We start from the raw sequence: 16,036 nt of genomic DNA, 5'->3' as shown, positions 1-16,036 counted from the left end.
AATGCCCATCGGAGATAAATGGGATGTTAGCTGTTGAAAGAGACACAGGCTCGCGATGACCAGGCTCCTGGCCCCTTTCATTTATCCAGAGAGTAGTGAAAGACGTGCGGAACCTTGTGTGACCTTTGTCAGACAAAACTAGCCTCCGGATATGTCCGCGTTTCATAGACATGTGTAAGTCACATCTTCCGCTTTGCAGCCAACCGGTACCCTAGAATGCAGAAAGACACTTGCTTACCTTACTTGCCAACTTTCTGCAGAGATTTGGTGAGCGTTTGCAGATTGAGGTGGCCGAACACCGACACCGAGCGGCCACAAACTTTGCCCAAAACGCAGCGGGCCCCAACGCCGACACCGTCTCCTCGAAAAAATCAGACCTCGGCAGCTTGACAGCAGTCGACAGTGTATCATCGGCCAGCACAGGCAGATCAGACTCGTCTGCATCGAGCGGCCAAGGGAGCGAGCCCACCTCTCCGCCACAGTCCCCTAACACGGCCCCCTCAGACAACGAAGCAATCCAGCCGGAGCCCTTTATCCCCGCTGGCACCGAGAAATACATGCTTCTCTGTGTCAACACGATGGCAAACGGGAGGCCGCATATCAAACTCGCCAACGTCGAGGTCACGGACGTGGAATGCGCCGAGGAGATGTTCTCGCGGCTGCAGGAGGCATACCGCGAGCTTCGAAGCAGCTGGAACCCGCTCCTGGTGCCCAAGACGATGCACTACGTCAAGCCAAGCTTCCTTTTTCCTCCTCTCATGATTTACACGCGCCAGCTAATAGCCGACTCGCAACAGTTCCAACTGCTGCACCTCAAAAATGCTGGCGAGTGCGTCGCCAACTACCAAGTCAACACGATCCCATCGAGCAAGGAAGTGCTCACACAAGAATACGCCTTCAGCCCGTGCCCGCCGCAGGTAGGGCAGCTGCCGCTGCCGCCGACGTCCAGGGCGGCACCAGCCTGGGCCAGTACTGTCTCGCCGTGCTCGCCGTGTCCGTGTCCGTGTCCGTGTCCGTGTCCGTGCCCGTATACCTCCTCGAGCATAGTGTGCGGGAGGGGGCCCGATGTGTCTGACTCTGGGGGCAATGGTGGTGTCAGCCCGGTGCCCAAATCCCGCGGATCGGCTTACGCGTCGGTCGACGGGTAGCACGGCACTTGAATACGCGTTCGCAGGCCGGGTTCAGATTCGGCCTCTTGTTGCCGATCCGCATACGAATTTGTGCAACGCTGTTTCTCACTTGCGCGTCCTTGTTGCTGTGTGTCTCTCATGTTAATTGAGACGTTCACATCCACGTCTATAATATATTCGTTTGAAGAGGTTGTTCGAGATGATCAGCTCATGTCAAGAGTCTCAGACCTTGCAGGATGTCGAAGTCAAAAATCAACGATCAAACCATCACAGCGTTCTGATCTCCCGGCTAGCCCCTCCGACCATCACCTCTCGGATCAAGAAAAAGGGAAGATGCTAGCAAGTGGCAACAAGTAGATCTCGGCAGCTGGAAAGTGAAGAACCTGAAAACCAAGGCTGAAATTGCTGAAAAGGCGCACTGATGCCAAGATGTTACTCTTGTGTTGGCGCTTTTACCAAGTAGCTTTCTGAGGTAGGTACTGCCACGATTTGACCCAAGTTGGCGGGAAGAATAAAAGCGATGCAACTCCGATGGCCCGACAAAACTGGGGCAGAGCTATCCTCTTTAACTGCCATCATCCTTGCTGAACTTGAACTTGAACCAATAATCGTTGACAAAATATGCGCTTTTAAAGGCTTGGAGATAACTGGCCCAGTGGTATTCGCCAAAAAGAACGCGACGCTACAGGGGCTTTTCCGGTGCCGAGCTGGTAGAACCACGGATTCCGCAGCACACAACGCCTCCACCACCTGGACCAACTTGTCGATGCGAAACATTGCTGTTGCACAGGATTAAACTTTTATCTCATGTTTTTGAAGCCAACATTGTCAATTTTCGAGATTTTCCAACAGACAGCGACGGGAGTCGGGCAGTGTTTTAGTCGGCCCACTCCTTTGTCATGCCACCCAGGTTGCCAGGATAGCGTAATCTGCAGGGTCGTCGATGCAAAATTGGGGGGCCACATCTGCCGGGGCCGGGGGCATATCTGACTGAATTTCAGAGGGCTGAGGGCCTGAGAGCCCGAGAGCCCGTTTCCCCGTTTCCCCGTTTTCCGCGTAAGATTACAGACGGGACACAGAAAACCTGCGCAAGTCCACGGCGCAGGGGGTGCTTACTGAAATGAATGCACCTTGCCGGCACGGGCGACTCTTGCCCTCAGCTCGCCCGGTTACCGTATCCGTCACTGACGCCTCCAGACCGAGTGATGCAACGCTGAATTACGCGTAAGCAAGAGCCCTAGCTTCCCCGCCCAAGGTAGGCGATTCGTTGAGTCTGTTTGGGACAGGAGAGAGTGGCAGGGATCTGTCCCTGGATATGGCCGAAAGGGCACCGTATCCCGCGTATTGAAGTGTAGGCACGTACGGTACGGAATAGGGAGGTAGCACTGAGGTAGCACTGTCACTCACATCCAATGCTGTTGGGTGCTGACGTTTCCCCTCCCCTCGGATTGCTCAACTGGTCGCACACACCTAGGCAGGACGGATTCTCGACAACCTAAGGGGGCTCAGTGATTTGTCCCCAAAGGCTACTGTCCCTCCCATTTTTGCGCTTGTGGTTGTTCGCCTGCCCCAACTCTTCTTTCTTTTTCGAGTCTTGTTGTCTTTGCTCGTTTCGTACCACGATGGCGTTGCGGTTTTTGCGCCTGCCGTCGCAGTACATGTCGTATTCGCCCCTTCCCAATGGCAGCAGCGGGCAGGAAGCGGCGTCGCCAAGCACTCTTTCCCTCAACTCGCCATCAGGGTCTCCAAAATCCCACCCCAGTGTCACCGAGATCTTGTGCTCGCGCCGGGTGCGCCTGCGTCTGATCGCCCCAATAGTCATCACCCTCTCCATCGTCCTTTTCGTGCTTCACTACGATGCCGTAGTCTCGGCGCCCGCCGTTTGGGGATACGGCCACAATGACACGACCTCGGTGACGACGCCCGCGACGCCCGCGACGCCCTCAACACCAGCGACGCCCGATACGCCCGAGACCCCCACAACTCCGAACACGCCCGACACGCCCGACACGCCCGACACGTCCAACACGCCCACGAAGCCCGCAACACACGACCAGCTACAGCTAGACAACGTCGACTGGTCGCGCTTCGCGTACACGCAGTATGTCACCAACAGCGACTACCTGTGCAACTCCATCATGCTCTTCGAGCTGCTGCACAAGCTCGGGAGCCGCGCCGACCGCGTCATCATGTACCCCTCGCAAATGTTCGATCCCGCCGCCCCAGACGACGGCAGCGGCCGCGGCAACGATGCCCGCCTCCTGATCAAGGCCCGCGACGAATACAAGGTCCATCTGGTTCCCATTGAGGTGCAGCGCAGGAGCACGGCCGACGGTAAATCCTTGTTTCCCTTTCCCACTCCTCGTTTCCTTTTGCAGACTCTCCATCCGCGTTACTCCCGTCATGGCGCTGACCTGGGCACGACGGTCGCCATGAAACAGCAACCTGGGCCGAATCCTTCACGAAGCTGCTCGCCTTCAACCAGACGCAGTACGACCGGGTGCTGTCGCTCGACTCGGACTCGGTAGTGCTGCAGCCGATGGACGAGCTGTTCCTGCTGCCCGACTGCGCCATGGCTATGCCGCGGGCGTACTGGCTGTACCCGGACAAGGAGATCCTGTCGTCGCAGCTGATGCTAGTGCGCCCGAGCGCCGCCGAGTTTGCGCGCGTCATGGCTCGCGCCGAGGCCGGTGGCGGTGATGACTATGATATGGAGATTGTCAACTACCTGTACCGCGACAGCGCCCTCGTCCTGCCCCACCGCCCCTACGACATGCTCACCTCCGAGTTCCGCGCCGAGACGCACGCCTTCTACCTCGGTACCGACGACCCCGCCGCCTGGGACCCCGTCGCCGCCTTCAACGAGGCCAAGTTCCTGCACTTCTCCGACTGGCCCGTCCCCAAGCCCTGGATCCGCATGTCGGATTCGGTGCGCGAGAGCATGCAGCCGCCCTGCCGCGGCAACGGCGCCGAGAAGTGCGTCGAGCGCGAAATGTGGCTTGGCTTCTACAGCGATTTTGCCAACCGCCGTGCGGTTCGTGTTTCTCCCGTCGCGACTCTCTGGAATCCCATTCCCTGAAACTGACCTATCCCGTCTCCTAGCGCGTATGTGACACCTCGTCGAACAAGCGGAGGTTACGACGGAGCGACAGGCGATGACGAGAGTATTAGACGAAGAAGATGCGTCAAAGAAAATATAGGGACTTTGGGGCGACGGCTAGGCGAAAATGAGTTATAGTTCTGGGCGGTTGACATTTTTTCGAAGCATTCGGCGGCGCATGATGAACGGCGTTTGGATAAAAGATGAAACGATATATTTGCATTATTCTTCCTTTCGAACGACACGAAAAGGGGCCTACCCGGCAGGATCTTGGAGAAGGGTGATTTGTTGCAGGATAAAAGGGAGCTTGAAGAACAGGGCTGGGGCTTCAAAGCTTAATAAACCAGGGAAAGTAGGGGTTTGTCGGAAATGTTGGGTTTACATACCTATGTAACAACACAACGGGATCGGCACGAAGCCAGTCAGTCGAAACCAGTCAGTCGGAGAGGAAGTGCGTCGTGTTCCGGATAATATAGCGCCGCGTCGCGTCGCGTCGCATCGTAGCTTCGCCGCCGAGCGGAGTGTGGAATATATTGGCTAATCTACTCTTAGATTGAGGTCGTTTGCAACATTCCGTGCCGCCGGGACGTGCCGCATCCGCCCGCAGCACCATTGTCACATGTCGACCGTCAAGAACACGTATGATAGTGCGGAAGATGACGTTTAACACAAGTTTATTCTATCATGTGGTTGGAAAATTTGCAGAGCTTATTTGGACGTTCCACGTTTGGTCCGACGGTCGTCGAAACTCCGCGGGCCTGTTCCGGTAGGCCAAGCGTGTCACGCCCTGCGGACCATGGAACTGGGGCCGACTTGCCGCCCAGCATCTGTAGAGCCGTAGTCCGTTTCCCGGTTTTCTTTGTTGTTTGCGCTTCGGACCGCCGTCGATCAGGCTGCTCCCGTTCGTTCATTCCCGTTCATTTATTCCACTTCCCCGGAAACCGGAGAGTGGAGCCTGGCCAATACATAATCTCGGGTAAATAAACCCCTTTGTTTTTACAACTGAACCTTGCTTAAGATATCGGTGCAGGTTCGAAGAGTTGCTTGTCTTAAAGCAACAAAGCTACAAAGCAGCAGCACGCGCCGCTGGAACGCGAGTGAGGCCACTGCAGCGTTCAAATGTCCGTGCCGGGCGAGACAACATAGTGAAACCTGCTACCTATCCGACCAGCTGCTGCTCATCTTAAAAAAAATTTGGCATTGTTCGCATCATCGCACTTCACCGCTAAGCCAGCAGATGCCGTATCTCCACACAAAGATCGCCGAACATGTCGGCAGCCAAAAACCGGCTTCCGTTTCGAGCTACCCCGTGCATTCAGAAGCATATAGCTGACCCGTTCGCAGATCCTGCTCCACCTCCCATGGCTGGCCGGGATGTCGGCGACCGCGATGACGACCGCCCCGTCAGCCGCAGCCCCGAAAGACCGTACAGGAGCCTGTCGAGGCTGCTTTCAAGTCCGTTGTCGGCCAGCCAGCTCGGGCGACATGCACCCAGCTGACTTCGACCCTGCATGTTTCCGTGCTGCCACAACAGCCTGCATCCGGGATTGATTTGGCTGACCACCGCCAACGCTACACAGCTTCGCCGCCTAGGGGGACTCCTGCCAGTTCGTCTTGTCAACTTGAGAGACGAACCACTCCTCCAAGCTCAAGTCGAGCAAGGCCTAGGCACCCGGCGCCTCTATGTAGGTACGGGGCTCCATGGCAACGGCGCGCGAATTGGAACCGCTCCTCGGCCCGACCTGCGAGACATTGTCCAAGCGGTGGCGCCGAAGTCGTGGCCGGCGTGCGGCTGCCGACACACCACGAGATACACGTCGCATATCATGTCGTTGGCGTGAACCACGGGGCCAACCAGGGAGCTGCGCTGCGTCGGAGGGATCAATGAGATCGACATGGTGACTCTCGACAAAGCGAGCTATCGAAACCTGCATGCAGTGCAATAAATGGCAATCAAAAAAAATACGATGTTGGGCAGCCTGCCACCCAAATATCCACGCCCGTGGGGAAGTCCCGGACGTGCCTACTAACGACGTCGTCGTTGCACAGCCAGGGATAGGAACCCGGGATGGGTAATTTCATTGACAGCGCCGTTTCAACGTACGTAATTGCGTTTTGCCTGTTCGGAACATGAAATTCAGTGTTTCCTGCCTTTCAGCTAATCTCTTCTAAGAAGGTAATTACACACTTACACTCCACTCTGCGCGCGAAATAACCCGCAATTCGGGGTTCAGTAACCCAAGACGAGCGCGAGTGAAACGCCTTTCGCCCAAGATCTTGAAATTCGAAATCTGTTTCGTTGCAATACCCACTCGCACCCAGGGTAGACGCCCAAGATCTTGAAATTCGAAATCCGTTTCGTTGCAATACCCACTCGTACCCAGGGCACACTCGCCCAAGGGGGCCACAGCAAGCATAAAGGGCATGCCATGGCCCGCGACCTTTCTTCCGATGGACACAGGTTCCAGACACAAGGAGGCGTGCTTGCAGCGTCGGAGAAATATCATCGTTGCGCTGCCAATCCGTCTTGACAGTCGCCGTGGTCCCCAAAACCTTCGCCTTGAAGCTTGGAACTCGAGACAAACACCGTTGCACAAGCTTCTCCTATTGTCGTACCCACCTCATAATACAACGCACATATAGCTCAAGGCACTCGCAAAAAAAGAAAAATGCAGCTCAAGTCCCTCGCCCTCTGCTCGCTGGCGGCCGTCACCACGTCGGCGGCGGCGGCGGCGGTCACGTCGGACAACCCGCGCTCGCAGCAGAGCTGCCTGTGCAGCAACACGGTCGAGACGCTGCTATCGGCCTACGTGCGCATCCTCAGCGAGCCCAAGTGGAACGACACTGAGGCCAAGTACCTGGCCGACAGCTTCCGGGACACGTCGGACAGCATCAACATCCTAGCCGGGATCCCCCTGGGCAGCGTCACCTTCCCGAGCAAGCAGGCCCTCATCGCCCACGAGACGAGCGCGGTAGGTTGACCCCTTCCCCTTTTCATCATTTCGCACATCTATCTGCCTAAAGTCTCAAAAGAGAGACGAACGAAGTGAGCCAACTAACGTGCCTCAAAAGCCCGACAACCTTCCCATCAAAATCACCAGCATAGGCCCCTACGACTGCACCTCCGTCTCGTTCATCTGGTCGGCGACGTTCGGCGCCGGCAACCCAGTGCGCGGTATCACGATCTTAGGCGCGACCAAGGCGGCGGGCTGGTGGCAGATCGCGAGCATCGACATGGAGATGAACTCGTGCGCCTTTGCACGCAACATCGGCGGAACGTGCGTGCCCCCCGGTGCGCCGCCATCTTGATGAGGCACTGTCCCCGCCATTGCGTGTTCTTTTGGACCTTTGAGGCAAGGTAATCCGGTGCGAAAAGGGGGAGGGAGAGAGTTGCGTGAGCCACCCGGGTAATGAGGGAGGGGGAAAAAAAGTCGACAGCCCTTGAGCCTTGAGAGGAGGAGGGAAGAAAATACGCAAGGGACGGAACAATAATCCCTAATATTTATATCCTACTATCCTGGGCATAATTATAATAAACACTGCGTTCCCTGCCCCGTCAACATTTCCAGTCTTGCTGAAACAATTGCACGTCAGCTGCTTCCTTCAATGCCGTTTCATTATTGTCAATCGAGAAGCCTGGTCAGGCCATGAGCAGCTCACAGGAACGAGCAGAAACTACTTCGTGTACATGTTCCATGACTACGCCCACTTAATTGCACCTACTTGTTCCACCTAATAACGCCAATTACTGCCCAATGCCAGAGTGTCACATAATCACACTAGGAAATGCTCAAGTTTTATGGTGATCAAATAGCTTAATGGAATGCACCCCCGCCAGATATCCCCGGCAGTCTCAAGCTTGCCCCCCGGCTCGTGCAACAATGGCAACATTCTCTGGCATCGTATCATGTACGGATGCCGTAGGGTATCTATCCATCTCTCCGTCCATGCTATTAGACCTTCGGACCCTGACACCTAGTATGCAATGAGGAAAGGGAAAGCCAGGCTCGTGAAGGAACAACGCCGAAACCCAATGACCCTCCCCCTATCCAAAAAACCCTTCCGACCAGGGTATATGCAGTGATGATTACCTATACTGACAGGGATAACAAAAGAAAAGGTATCGCAGCAAACAAACGAAAGATGTGCGTAGAGTAGTTCGATCTCCTTCAATATATCCCCCAACACCACGCTTATGCAATGCAGGAATGGTTTACAGCAACATCGTACGACGGCCGTTCAATCCTCGAGCACTTCGCGCATCGCTTCTTGAATATGGTCGAGGTCGTTGGGTGTCACTTTACTGGACGGGCCACGGCGTTGGTGTGCAGCCCAATATTCGTGAAAGCCCGGGATCACGCCAGGCTGATTGATGCCCGGCGCCCGGAACGTGTCGTTTGACGAAAGGCTGTCGTGGGGTGACCCCAGGGCCGCTTTACTCGTCAAGGAAGCCGAGTTTGGACTGGCGAGAGCGGGCGTGACTGTGATGGTGCTGAGGATGGGGGTAGCGGTTGGGCTGGGTTCAGGTGACGGGCTGGCGCTTATGTTGCCGCCCCATGGCCGCCAAGAAACAATTCTGCCCAGGGCGCTAGAAGACTGCCGCGTCGCGATCGAGTTTCTCGTGTGGACGGCAGGGCCGGAGACGGTTCTCCCGCCGGCTCGCGCGCTTGGCAGGGACAACCCTAGGCCAGCCATAGCCAGATTGTCTCGCAGCAAAACGCTCCCCTTGCTTCCTCTGGTACTTGTCCTTGAGATAGTCGGGCGGGCTGTGATGGCGCTCACATTTGTGCCGGCAGCAGTCACACCAAGCGGCCGCAGAGTCAGCTGGCTAGGCCGGACTTTAAGCGTGTGTATGTCCATCCCGTTGGAAAGGGACATAATGGATTCGTGGGAGAGCGCGCGGTGTAGCGTGCGTGGGCGACGTCCCAGACTTGGGTCAAAGTCTTCTGGCTCAAGGGTCGGCGACTGGGCTTCATGGCCGTCGCCATCAGTACTAGGGGTGTCGATTGTGGTGTCGTCGGCTGAGGGGGCGGTCTGTGCTAGATCAGGGATATCATCGGTCGTGTATGATGCAATAGCATTTCGAGATGGGCGATCATCCACGATCAGTTTTGCTAAAGGGTGCGGTCGTGGATTTCTAGCTGGCGGCTGGTCGCCACTGCTAGAAGGCGCCTGCTCCACTGGAAGAGCAACTGCAGCAGATATGCTTCTAGTAGATAGCTCTGACACTTGTTTCCTGTGGAAACCCCTCCAAGTGGGCGACAAGGGGTCGATGCTAGTCGTTGGTGAGGTGGGAAGCGAGCTTTCCATAAGAGCTCTGTCAAACATTGAGTTCCGGTTGTAGTTCCGGGGAGAACTTGGGGCCGAGGAGGCCAATTCTGACGGGCTTTCCGAGATCAGAGACCAGCGATTGTTTGCATGCATCGAAGATGTCGAGGACGGGTCTTTGGATGCGTGGGGAACAAAAGCGGCCGCGAGCACTCCTCGATTTTGCCATGTCATGGCCGAGAGGCGAGGCGTAGAGGGTGCCGATATATGCGGCGGAGTGAAAGTGCCCGGAGTGAGTCCTTGTCTCTTCTTCTTGGGCTTCTTCGACTCTGGCTTGTGGGTAACATGGTAGTGATGGTGCACGTGGAGTTCTTGTGACACCCTTGGAGGCGAAGGTGCTGGGGGTTCTTTCAGCTCCAGCTCGGCCCGCAGTGTTGGTGTCGAGGCACTGGCGCCGACCTGGCTATCGACTGGCTGGTGGTACAAAAGCTGCTCTCGGAGCAACTGTATCTCGTCGTTGGAGCTCATCAACATCTCGCGCAACTCGGAGATGCCCAGCTGCAGGGTGGCGTTGTCCTGCAGGATGTCGCGGACGAAATGCGACACCACGTTGCCCTTATTCTTGCCGTCCGTCATTGACCTCGTCGCGGCTGCCCCCTTAAGCCTGCCTGCCGCCGTGTTGAGTTCGTTTTCCATGACGCGCTGCCGCTCGATGCGGCTGAGCACCTCGACATGGCGCTCGCGCTCCTCCCTGGCCTCTTTCTCCATGCGTTCCAGCTGGTCTTGCAGGTCGTTGATACCCCTCTCCGCCTGTCTCCAGCGGAACATGGCCGTGCGTGCCTCCTCCTGGGTGTGGACGATGGTCTTTTGGAGGGTTGCCTGCTCCTCCTCCAGCATGGCAATCTGTCGCTCGAGGTTGGCCGCCCGGGCCGCGGCACTCTCCAGTCTTCTTATCTCGCGCTGAGAGTCCCGAAGCGTGGCCTCCAGCAGCTCGATCTTGGTGTCGGCATCTTTGACTGTCTCGTTGAGCTGGTCGAGATCGTCGCGCAGACTGTGGTTCTCCATGTTGGCCTGCCTGTTGCGGGCTTCGAGGTCGGCGTTGTCCTGTTCTAGTTGCTCGATACGGCTTGCGAGCTCGACGCGGTCGCGTTCGACGGATGCCATGTAGGCTTCGTGGCGGGCAAGCAACGTCTGCAGCGCAAGAGTCAGCGACGGGGTGCAATCTTCAGTTTTAGGGCGGCGCGTGCGCCACACGGTCTCGACGGTAGCCATGATGACAAGCGTACTCTGTTCGTCGCCGGGCTGTTGGCCACGCGTGGAGCCACTCGAGCAAGCGCGGGTTTGAGGACTTGACAGGAACACAAAGAAGGCGGTCGGGAAGCGACAAGGGCGAAAGCCAAGGGGCTGGTGTCGCAGGCAGGAATGAATGCTCGAGGAAGTCGACTCACCTGGCCCATTTTTGCCGCCGTGTGCACATCGCGTTCGACGCTCTGTAGCACAGAGCAATTGTGTCTCAAAAAGACACAACCGTCCCTCCCACAACAGCACTGAAGGTCTGGCGGCTGAGAGCCGGGTGCGTCCAGAGCCTCCATGGCGTCGTTCGAGGCGTCGAGTGGGGGGCGGCTTTCGGAACCCGACGAGTCGGCCATTCCTATTGCGGAAGGCTTGATTCAGCTGGAAATGCGGTCGCGCAAAACGCCACCATAGTCGCGGTCTAGGTTCGCTTGCGTGAGGAAAGCTAGCAGAGAGCGTGTCCTTCTAGCCCCAGTCGGAAAGGGACAAAAGTGAGACGGTACACGGAATCGAGACGGGTACACGGAATCGAGACGGTACACGGAATCGAGACGGTACACGGAATCGAGACGCGGATTCTAGGTTTGCGTGTTCGAGAGACAACCAGGTCCGAGCATCAAAGTCTTCGATTGCGCGACTCAGGCATACGGAATAGTGCTCCACAGATGAGGACCAGTGGGGTGGGGTCGACTTCGATGCAGCGCTGCGTGTAAAGCCTTTACAGGGCTGGGCGTCTCTGGCGTTCTGTGTCGTCGACTATCGCTTGGTTCGCTCTCGAGCTTGTTTAGACGCTATCCGACGCTTGTTGGTTTGGAACCTGCGGCGCCAATGTGAGACACTGCAGTGGACGGATGATGGCTTTGACAGCTTGGGCGACGCAGGCAGGCAAGACACGCATGCGAGAACGCGCAAATTCGAAATAATATATTCAAAATCAATTAAGATAGGGAAAAGATGTCATGAGAGGTGGCTGGATGTCTATCTGCCTGGCTGCCATTCGAGCAGCCAAGTCGACAAGAGATCATGTGCCCTTGCCCTGACTCCCAGTGGTGAATGGCCTGGCCTGTTTGCTGCGACCGCGTCGAGATTCGGACTCACAGGCCAACAGGACACGCCCCCCACCATGCCGCTGGCACGCGTCAGGCACGGCGGCCAGGGTGCCCGAATCCTAACACGCCCTGACCCCTGTCCAAATGACGAAACTCCGCAATTAACCCCAGCGCGCCCACCACAGCCCCGCCATTCATTGACTGCCAATCGTCGCCCTCCACCAGCCCCTCAACTTCCCCATTCAACAACTTATCAGCTGCCAGCAAATGGCAGAAATCCAACCCCCCTATTTTAGCAATTTTTTCTTATTTGGGAAGGTTTCTGAAAAAACTTGATTTCAAAAAACAGCGAGATAATTATGCGGTAGTATTTTACGGCAATTGAAGTTCACAACTCACTTCTGTTATGGTGACTTTAATTATTTACTAGGTACCTTGGCCCGAACATCTAGGTAGTTTTCAGCGTATTGAGCATAGTTTCCTCATTCAGTGATGATTTTGGGGATGGGGGTTGCAGCGGGTTCTACAGTAGTAGTTTCTGAGCTAAAGCGAGTGCCCAAGAGTCACAATGGGAGGATCACGAAGATAAGAGCTGCGTGCTGTGAGCCATATGAGTCTCGGGCTTGTCTCTTAATCTTCTCTCGACGCCATCTAGCATATTAGTTGAGAGCTGTACAGTCCATTTATCATTGTTGATAAATGATTTCCGCCAAGGTAGCAGTGGTCTGTCTTGCCCTGGCAGCACCTCCCGTACATATTCAGAGGAAATAAACCTAGCCTCTTTTAGTAAACCATTCTCATTCGTATCCAATCAAACGTGTGTATGTGGTAGTTGAGGGTCATAAATGCGGTTAAATAGCACAGGTATTGTCTATACACGTGGAAAAGACAGGGCACCCAAGGTGGAATTGTTCGTGAACTCCGAATATGCAGCAGCTTGGTCCCCTATAATCAACAGTGTTAGCACTGGGTATATAACAATATGGACCAGGCCTAGAGATTCAACGGTGCCTTTATGGAAAGGCTCAGCAATCAAGAGGTAGCACTTTTCCCAATGGCTATCAATGTCGGGGAAGGTTCGGCCTACGGATCAATCCAATATAGGTATAATCAATATGAGGTTCAGGTTCAGAGGAGATTTACATATAAAATTGTTGGTGTTGAGAACCAAATATTTACAGCCAAAAGGCAAGGTTAATTGGAAACCTCAGAGAAGAAAGAAAAGGTATCAAAGATGAAGGAAATACTGAGATTCGGCGATAAAGTAGCTCGCATTTTTAGCCATGTTGTCTAGAACACGCAGAATTAACACAGGTAATAGGACATTTGGTGAGGAATGGAAGAACGCCTACCTGTGTAGACGCCACAGTACTTGAAGAACAATGTATATAGTATGGCAGTCTCGGTTCCAGTCCAGAGTGGTGATATGAAAACTTCTGATTGTCTGGTAAGCCACTCTTTGCCCTTGCCATGTTGGCGAGCCCGAGCCCAACACTCAAGACTCACTGCGGAAGGTAGGCACTATGAGCATTCTGTCGATATGGGAGGGAACAGTGTGATCCTGGCGAAAAACGACCGCAGTATCTGAGGCAATGGACTGGCAGGGCTGTTCTGCTTGAGACTTGGTTGTCCGGAACACCCTCGGATCGTGTGTCGTTAGGTTGTTTTGGAGCTGTTGTTGCCATCCGCGGTGGCATCTGTGCCCTGCACAGCTGGCGGAACTTGGGCTCTACGGGTCTTCGCGTTGTCGAGTTTCAGCTTGATGTCCTGGAGGTCTTCGCGTCTGATCTGAGAGGCGCGGCCGGCGTCGACGACCATGCCGATGATCCGGGACCCAGAAGAGGCGATTGCGTCGTTTACCTGCTGACGGATCTCGTCCATGTTGCCGGCCATGCTGGCCCTGTGTCGGACGGTGGTTGAGCGCGTCGAGTTGAACTTGGCGCTGCGAAACCTGTTTTCCGATTTTGAGTTTTCTTAGCGGCCGAGGATTCTGTGGCTTGGATATTTAAGTTTTGCTTCACCGCCTAGAGGCCGTCATGCGGGGGGTGAGGGGGGCAGGGTCGAGCAGCATGGCTGCCTGGTAGTGAGAAATGTGAGACTGTTTGCTCAGTAACAGTTGGTTGCAGGATTGGCAAGTTTTGAGGCCGAGACATGGGAGAGCTCGAGAAAAAGGACGGCATCAAGATTTGAGAAAGCACCACCCGTAATCTCCGGACTGAAGAGCCATGGCCCGCGCTAGAGTTTTATGCTTTGGGCAAAGCATATCCTGCATCAGTCAGCCTTAAGGGCGCCACATCCCCATTCCTTTACCCCTTTAACGTGATTCTTTTGATCAAAGTGAGGCTCTGGCAAAGAGTGCAATGATTCGGGTTGCCTTCTTTGAATACAAATGGAGCACACAAATGAAACGGAAATCAACTCTAAAATGTCCAGTAGCAAGGTCAATGATGCGCGCCGGCGGACCTCAGAGCAACGAGGTGGATTTTGCAATCACCCGAGACTATCGACCATTCCGTGTTATTTCGAGTACTCTCGATGATGAGATAAACACAAGGAAAGAACCATGATTTAATACCATGCTAAAAAAAAAACAGCCCCATAAATCACTGCAAATTCACAAACAAGCCCCCGTCAACCAGCAGCTGGGCGCCCGTGACGTAGCCGCTCAGCTCGTCGCTGGCAAGAAAGATGGCAGGGCCGGCGAGGTCGCGCGGCTCGCCAGTGCGTCCGAGGGGGATGCGCGTCTCCATATAGGTGCGCTTGGCATCGTCGTCAAGGTCGGCCTCGTTGAGCTGCGTCTTGATGGTGCCGGGCAGGAGGGCGTTGCAGCGTATGGAGTAGCGACCGAGGGCGACGGCGGTGCTCTGCATCAGCGACAGCACGCCGGCCTTTGTGGGCGTGTAGTGGGTCTGGCCGCCGCCACCCACCAAGGCCGAGATGGACGAGATGCCGATGATGGAGCCGCCGGGCGGGGTCTGGCCGCGGGCCATCTGGCGCGCGGCCGCCTGCACCACGTAAAAGGCGCCATCGAGGTTGGTGCGCACCGTGTTGGCGAAGAGATGGGCGTCGAGATCGAGAAACTCGGCAAAGGTGCAGATTCCGGCATTGGACACGCACACGTCTAACCGGCCCGTGGAAAACTGCTCGAGCGCAAAGGCGACGAGACGCGTGCCCGTTTCGGGATCGCGCACGTCGCCGGGGAGGTGGGCTAGTCGGCCTGCTGAGGGGTTGGTTTTGAGCAGCTCAGAGGCCTCGCTGACGAGGCTGTCAAGGTGTGGCTGGTCCCTGGAAAGGCCGAGGTGGTTAACGGCGACGCTGCAGCCCTGGGCAAGGAATGCGAGCGCGATGGCGCGCCCGATCCCCGTTGTGCCACCAGTGATAACGGCAGTCTTGCCAGCGAGAAGCCCGGAGGGTGGCATGACCACCACGTCTGGAAGTCTAGAGCCCACAGCGTAAGCGTATATGGCGCCGGGGACACCGAGGTACCTTGTCCCAGGGTCCTGGAGGGCTGTCCACAACACCGTCGGCTTGGCTTGTTCAGGGTTGCCAAAGTCGTTCGCGTCTGATGCCTCGGCCAAACTGCCTTTCCAGTCTATGCCCGTGACCTCAAAAGCGATGGGCATGGGGCGTTCATACACACATGTATGTACATATACTGTACTTTGGGTACGTTGTACTGCCGTGGGGTAGATTTGGCTGGATGGGTGGAAGGAGGGGCCCCTTGCAGCAGTTGGCACACCTCACTGTGTCCCGGTCGGGCAGGCAAGATAGGCAGCCCCCCCGGAAACACCCTGCTTGCGAGGCACACGTGGAGCCCGCAGTGGAGGCACATGGGACGTCGTCGAAGGAGAGCTGCCGATGTGGCGTGTATCCCTGCATTTAGCCAGGGCCCGCCCAAGACGGCCGCGGCCTGCCTGGGGCCCACACAGCCAGCTCACTCGCCCCAAGGGGCTTGTTGGAACCACGCCCCACCCAGGCTCGGTCTGAATTACAGCGAGGTCAGCGAGTTCTAGAGTGTTTCGGTGTCAGGTGAGCTCTCGACGACGGGTTCCATTTCCGAACTCATCCTCCACTATGCACGTGCGAACTAAACGGAACAAGCCCGTGAGCCAACGATCCGATCAACCCAGTCTATCCACAAGTCGGCGAGCAAGCGACTTTTGGAACATTAAGAGTTCTCCCGCGAGGCGCGATAC

The 16,036-nt window shown here is 56.0% G+C and overlaps 4 protein-coding genes across 4 annotated transcripts; 2 read left to right on the top strand and 2 right to left on the bottom strand.

Annotated features, from left to right (window-relative positions):
- Positions 1-2,788: 2,788 nt before the first annotated feature.
- On the top strand, positions 2,789-4,209 carry B0T26DRAFT_632562 (glucose N-acetyltransferase; the record flags this gene model as incomplete). Its single annotated transcript, XM_060436454.1, has 3 exons — positions 2,789-3,043; positions 3,170-3,464; positions 3,572-4,209. 3 exons carry the CDS (start codon positions 2,789-2,791, stop codon positions 4,207-4,209), a joined length of 1,188 nt encoding a protein of 395 aa, XP_060301807.1.
- Positions 4,210-6,899: 2,690 nt separating this feature from the next.
- On the top strand, positions 6,900-7,539 carry B0T26DRAFT_745031 (uncharacterized protein; the record flags this gene model as incomplete). Its single annotated transcript, XM_060444493.1, has 2 exons — positions 6,900-7,202; positions 7,303-7,539. The coding sequence occupies 2 exons, from the start codon at positions 6,900-6,902 to the stop codon at positions 7,537-7,539; spliced, it is 540 nt and encodes a 179-aa protein (XP_060301806.1).
- An 805-nt stretch (positions 7,540-8,344) lies between these two features.
- On the bottom strand, positions 8,345-11,458 carry B0T26DRAFT_1108 (uncharacterized protein). Its single transcript, XM_060433273.1, has 2 exons — positions 10,947-11,458; positions 8,345-10,689 (listed from the first exon to the last, which is right to left on the bottom strand). The coding sequence occupies exons 1-2, from the start codon at positions 11,145-11,147 to the stop codon at positions 8,470-8,472; spliced, it is 2,421 nt and encodes an 806-aa protein (XP_060301805.1). The 5' UTR covers positions 11,148-11,458; the 3' UTR covers positions 8,345-8,469.
- Positions 11,459-14,443: 2,985 nt separating this feature from the next.
- Positions 14,444-15,259, bottom strand: B0T26DRAFT_635392 (uncharacterized protein; the record flags this gene model as incomplete). Its single annotated transcript, XM_060436716.1, has 1 exon — positions 14,444-15,259. The coding sequence occupies one exon, from the start codon at positions 15,257-15,259 to the stop codon at positions 14,444-14,446; it is 816 nt and encodes a 271-aa protein (XP_060301804.1).
- Between the last annotated feature and the right edge of the window lie 777 nt (positions 15,260-16,036).

Source organism: Lasiosphaeria miniovina (genome assembly GCF_030549165.1).
Source record: "Lasiosphaeria miniovina strain SMH2392-1A chromosome Unknown B0T26scaffold_1, whole genome shotgun sequence".
In the NCBI taxonomy this organism is placed as follows: Eukaryota; Fungi; Ascomycota; class Sordariomycetes; order Sordariales; family Lasiosphaeriaceae; genus Lasiosphaeria; species Lasiosphaeria miniovina.
This window is presented reverse-complemented; position numbering and strand designations above follow the sequence as displayed.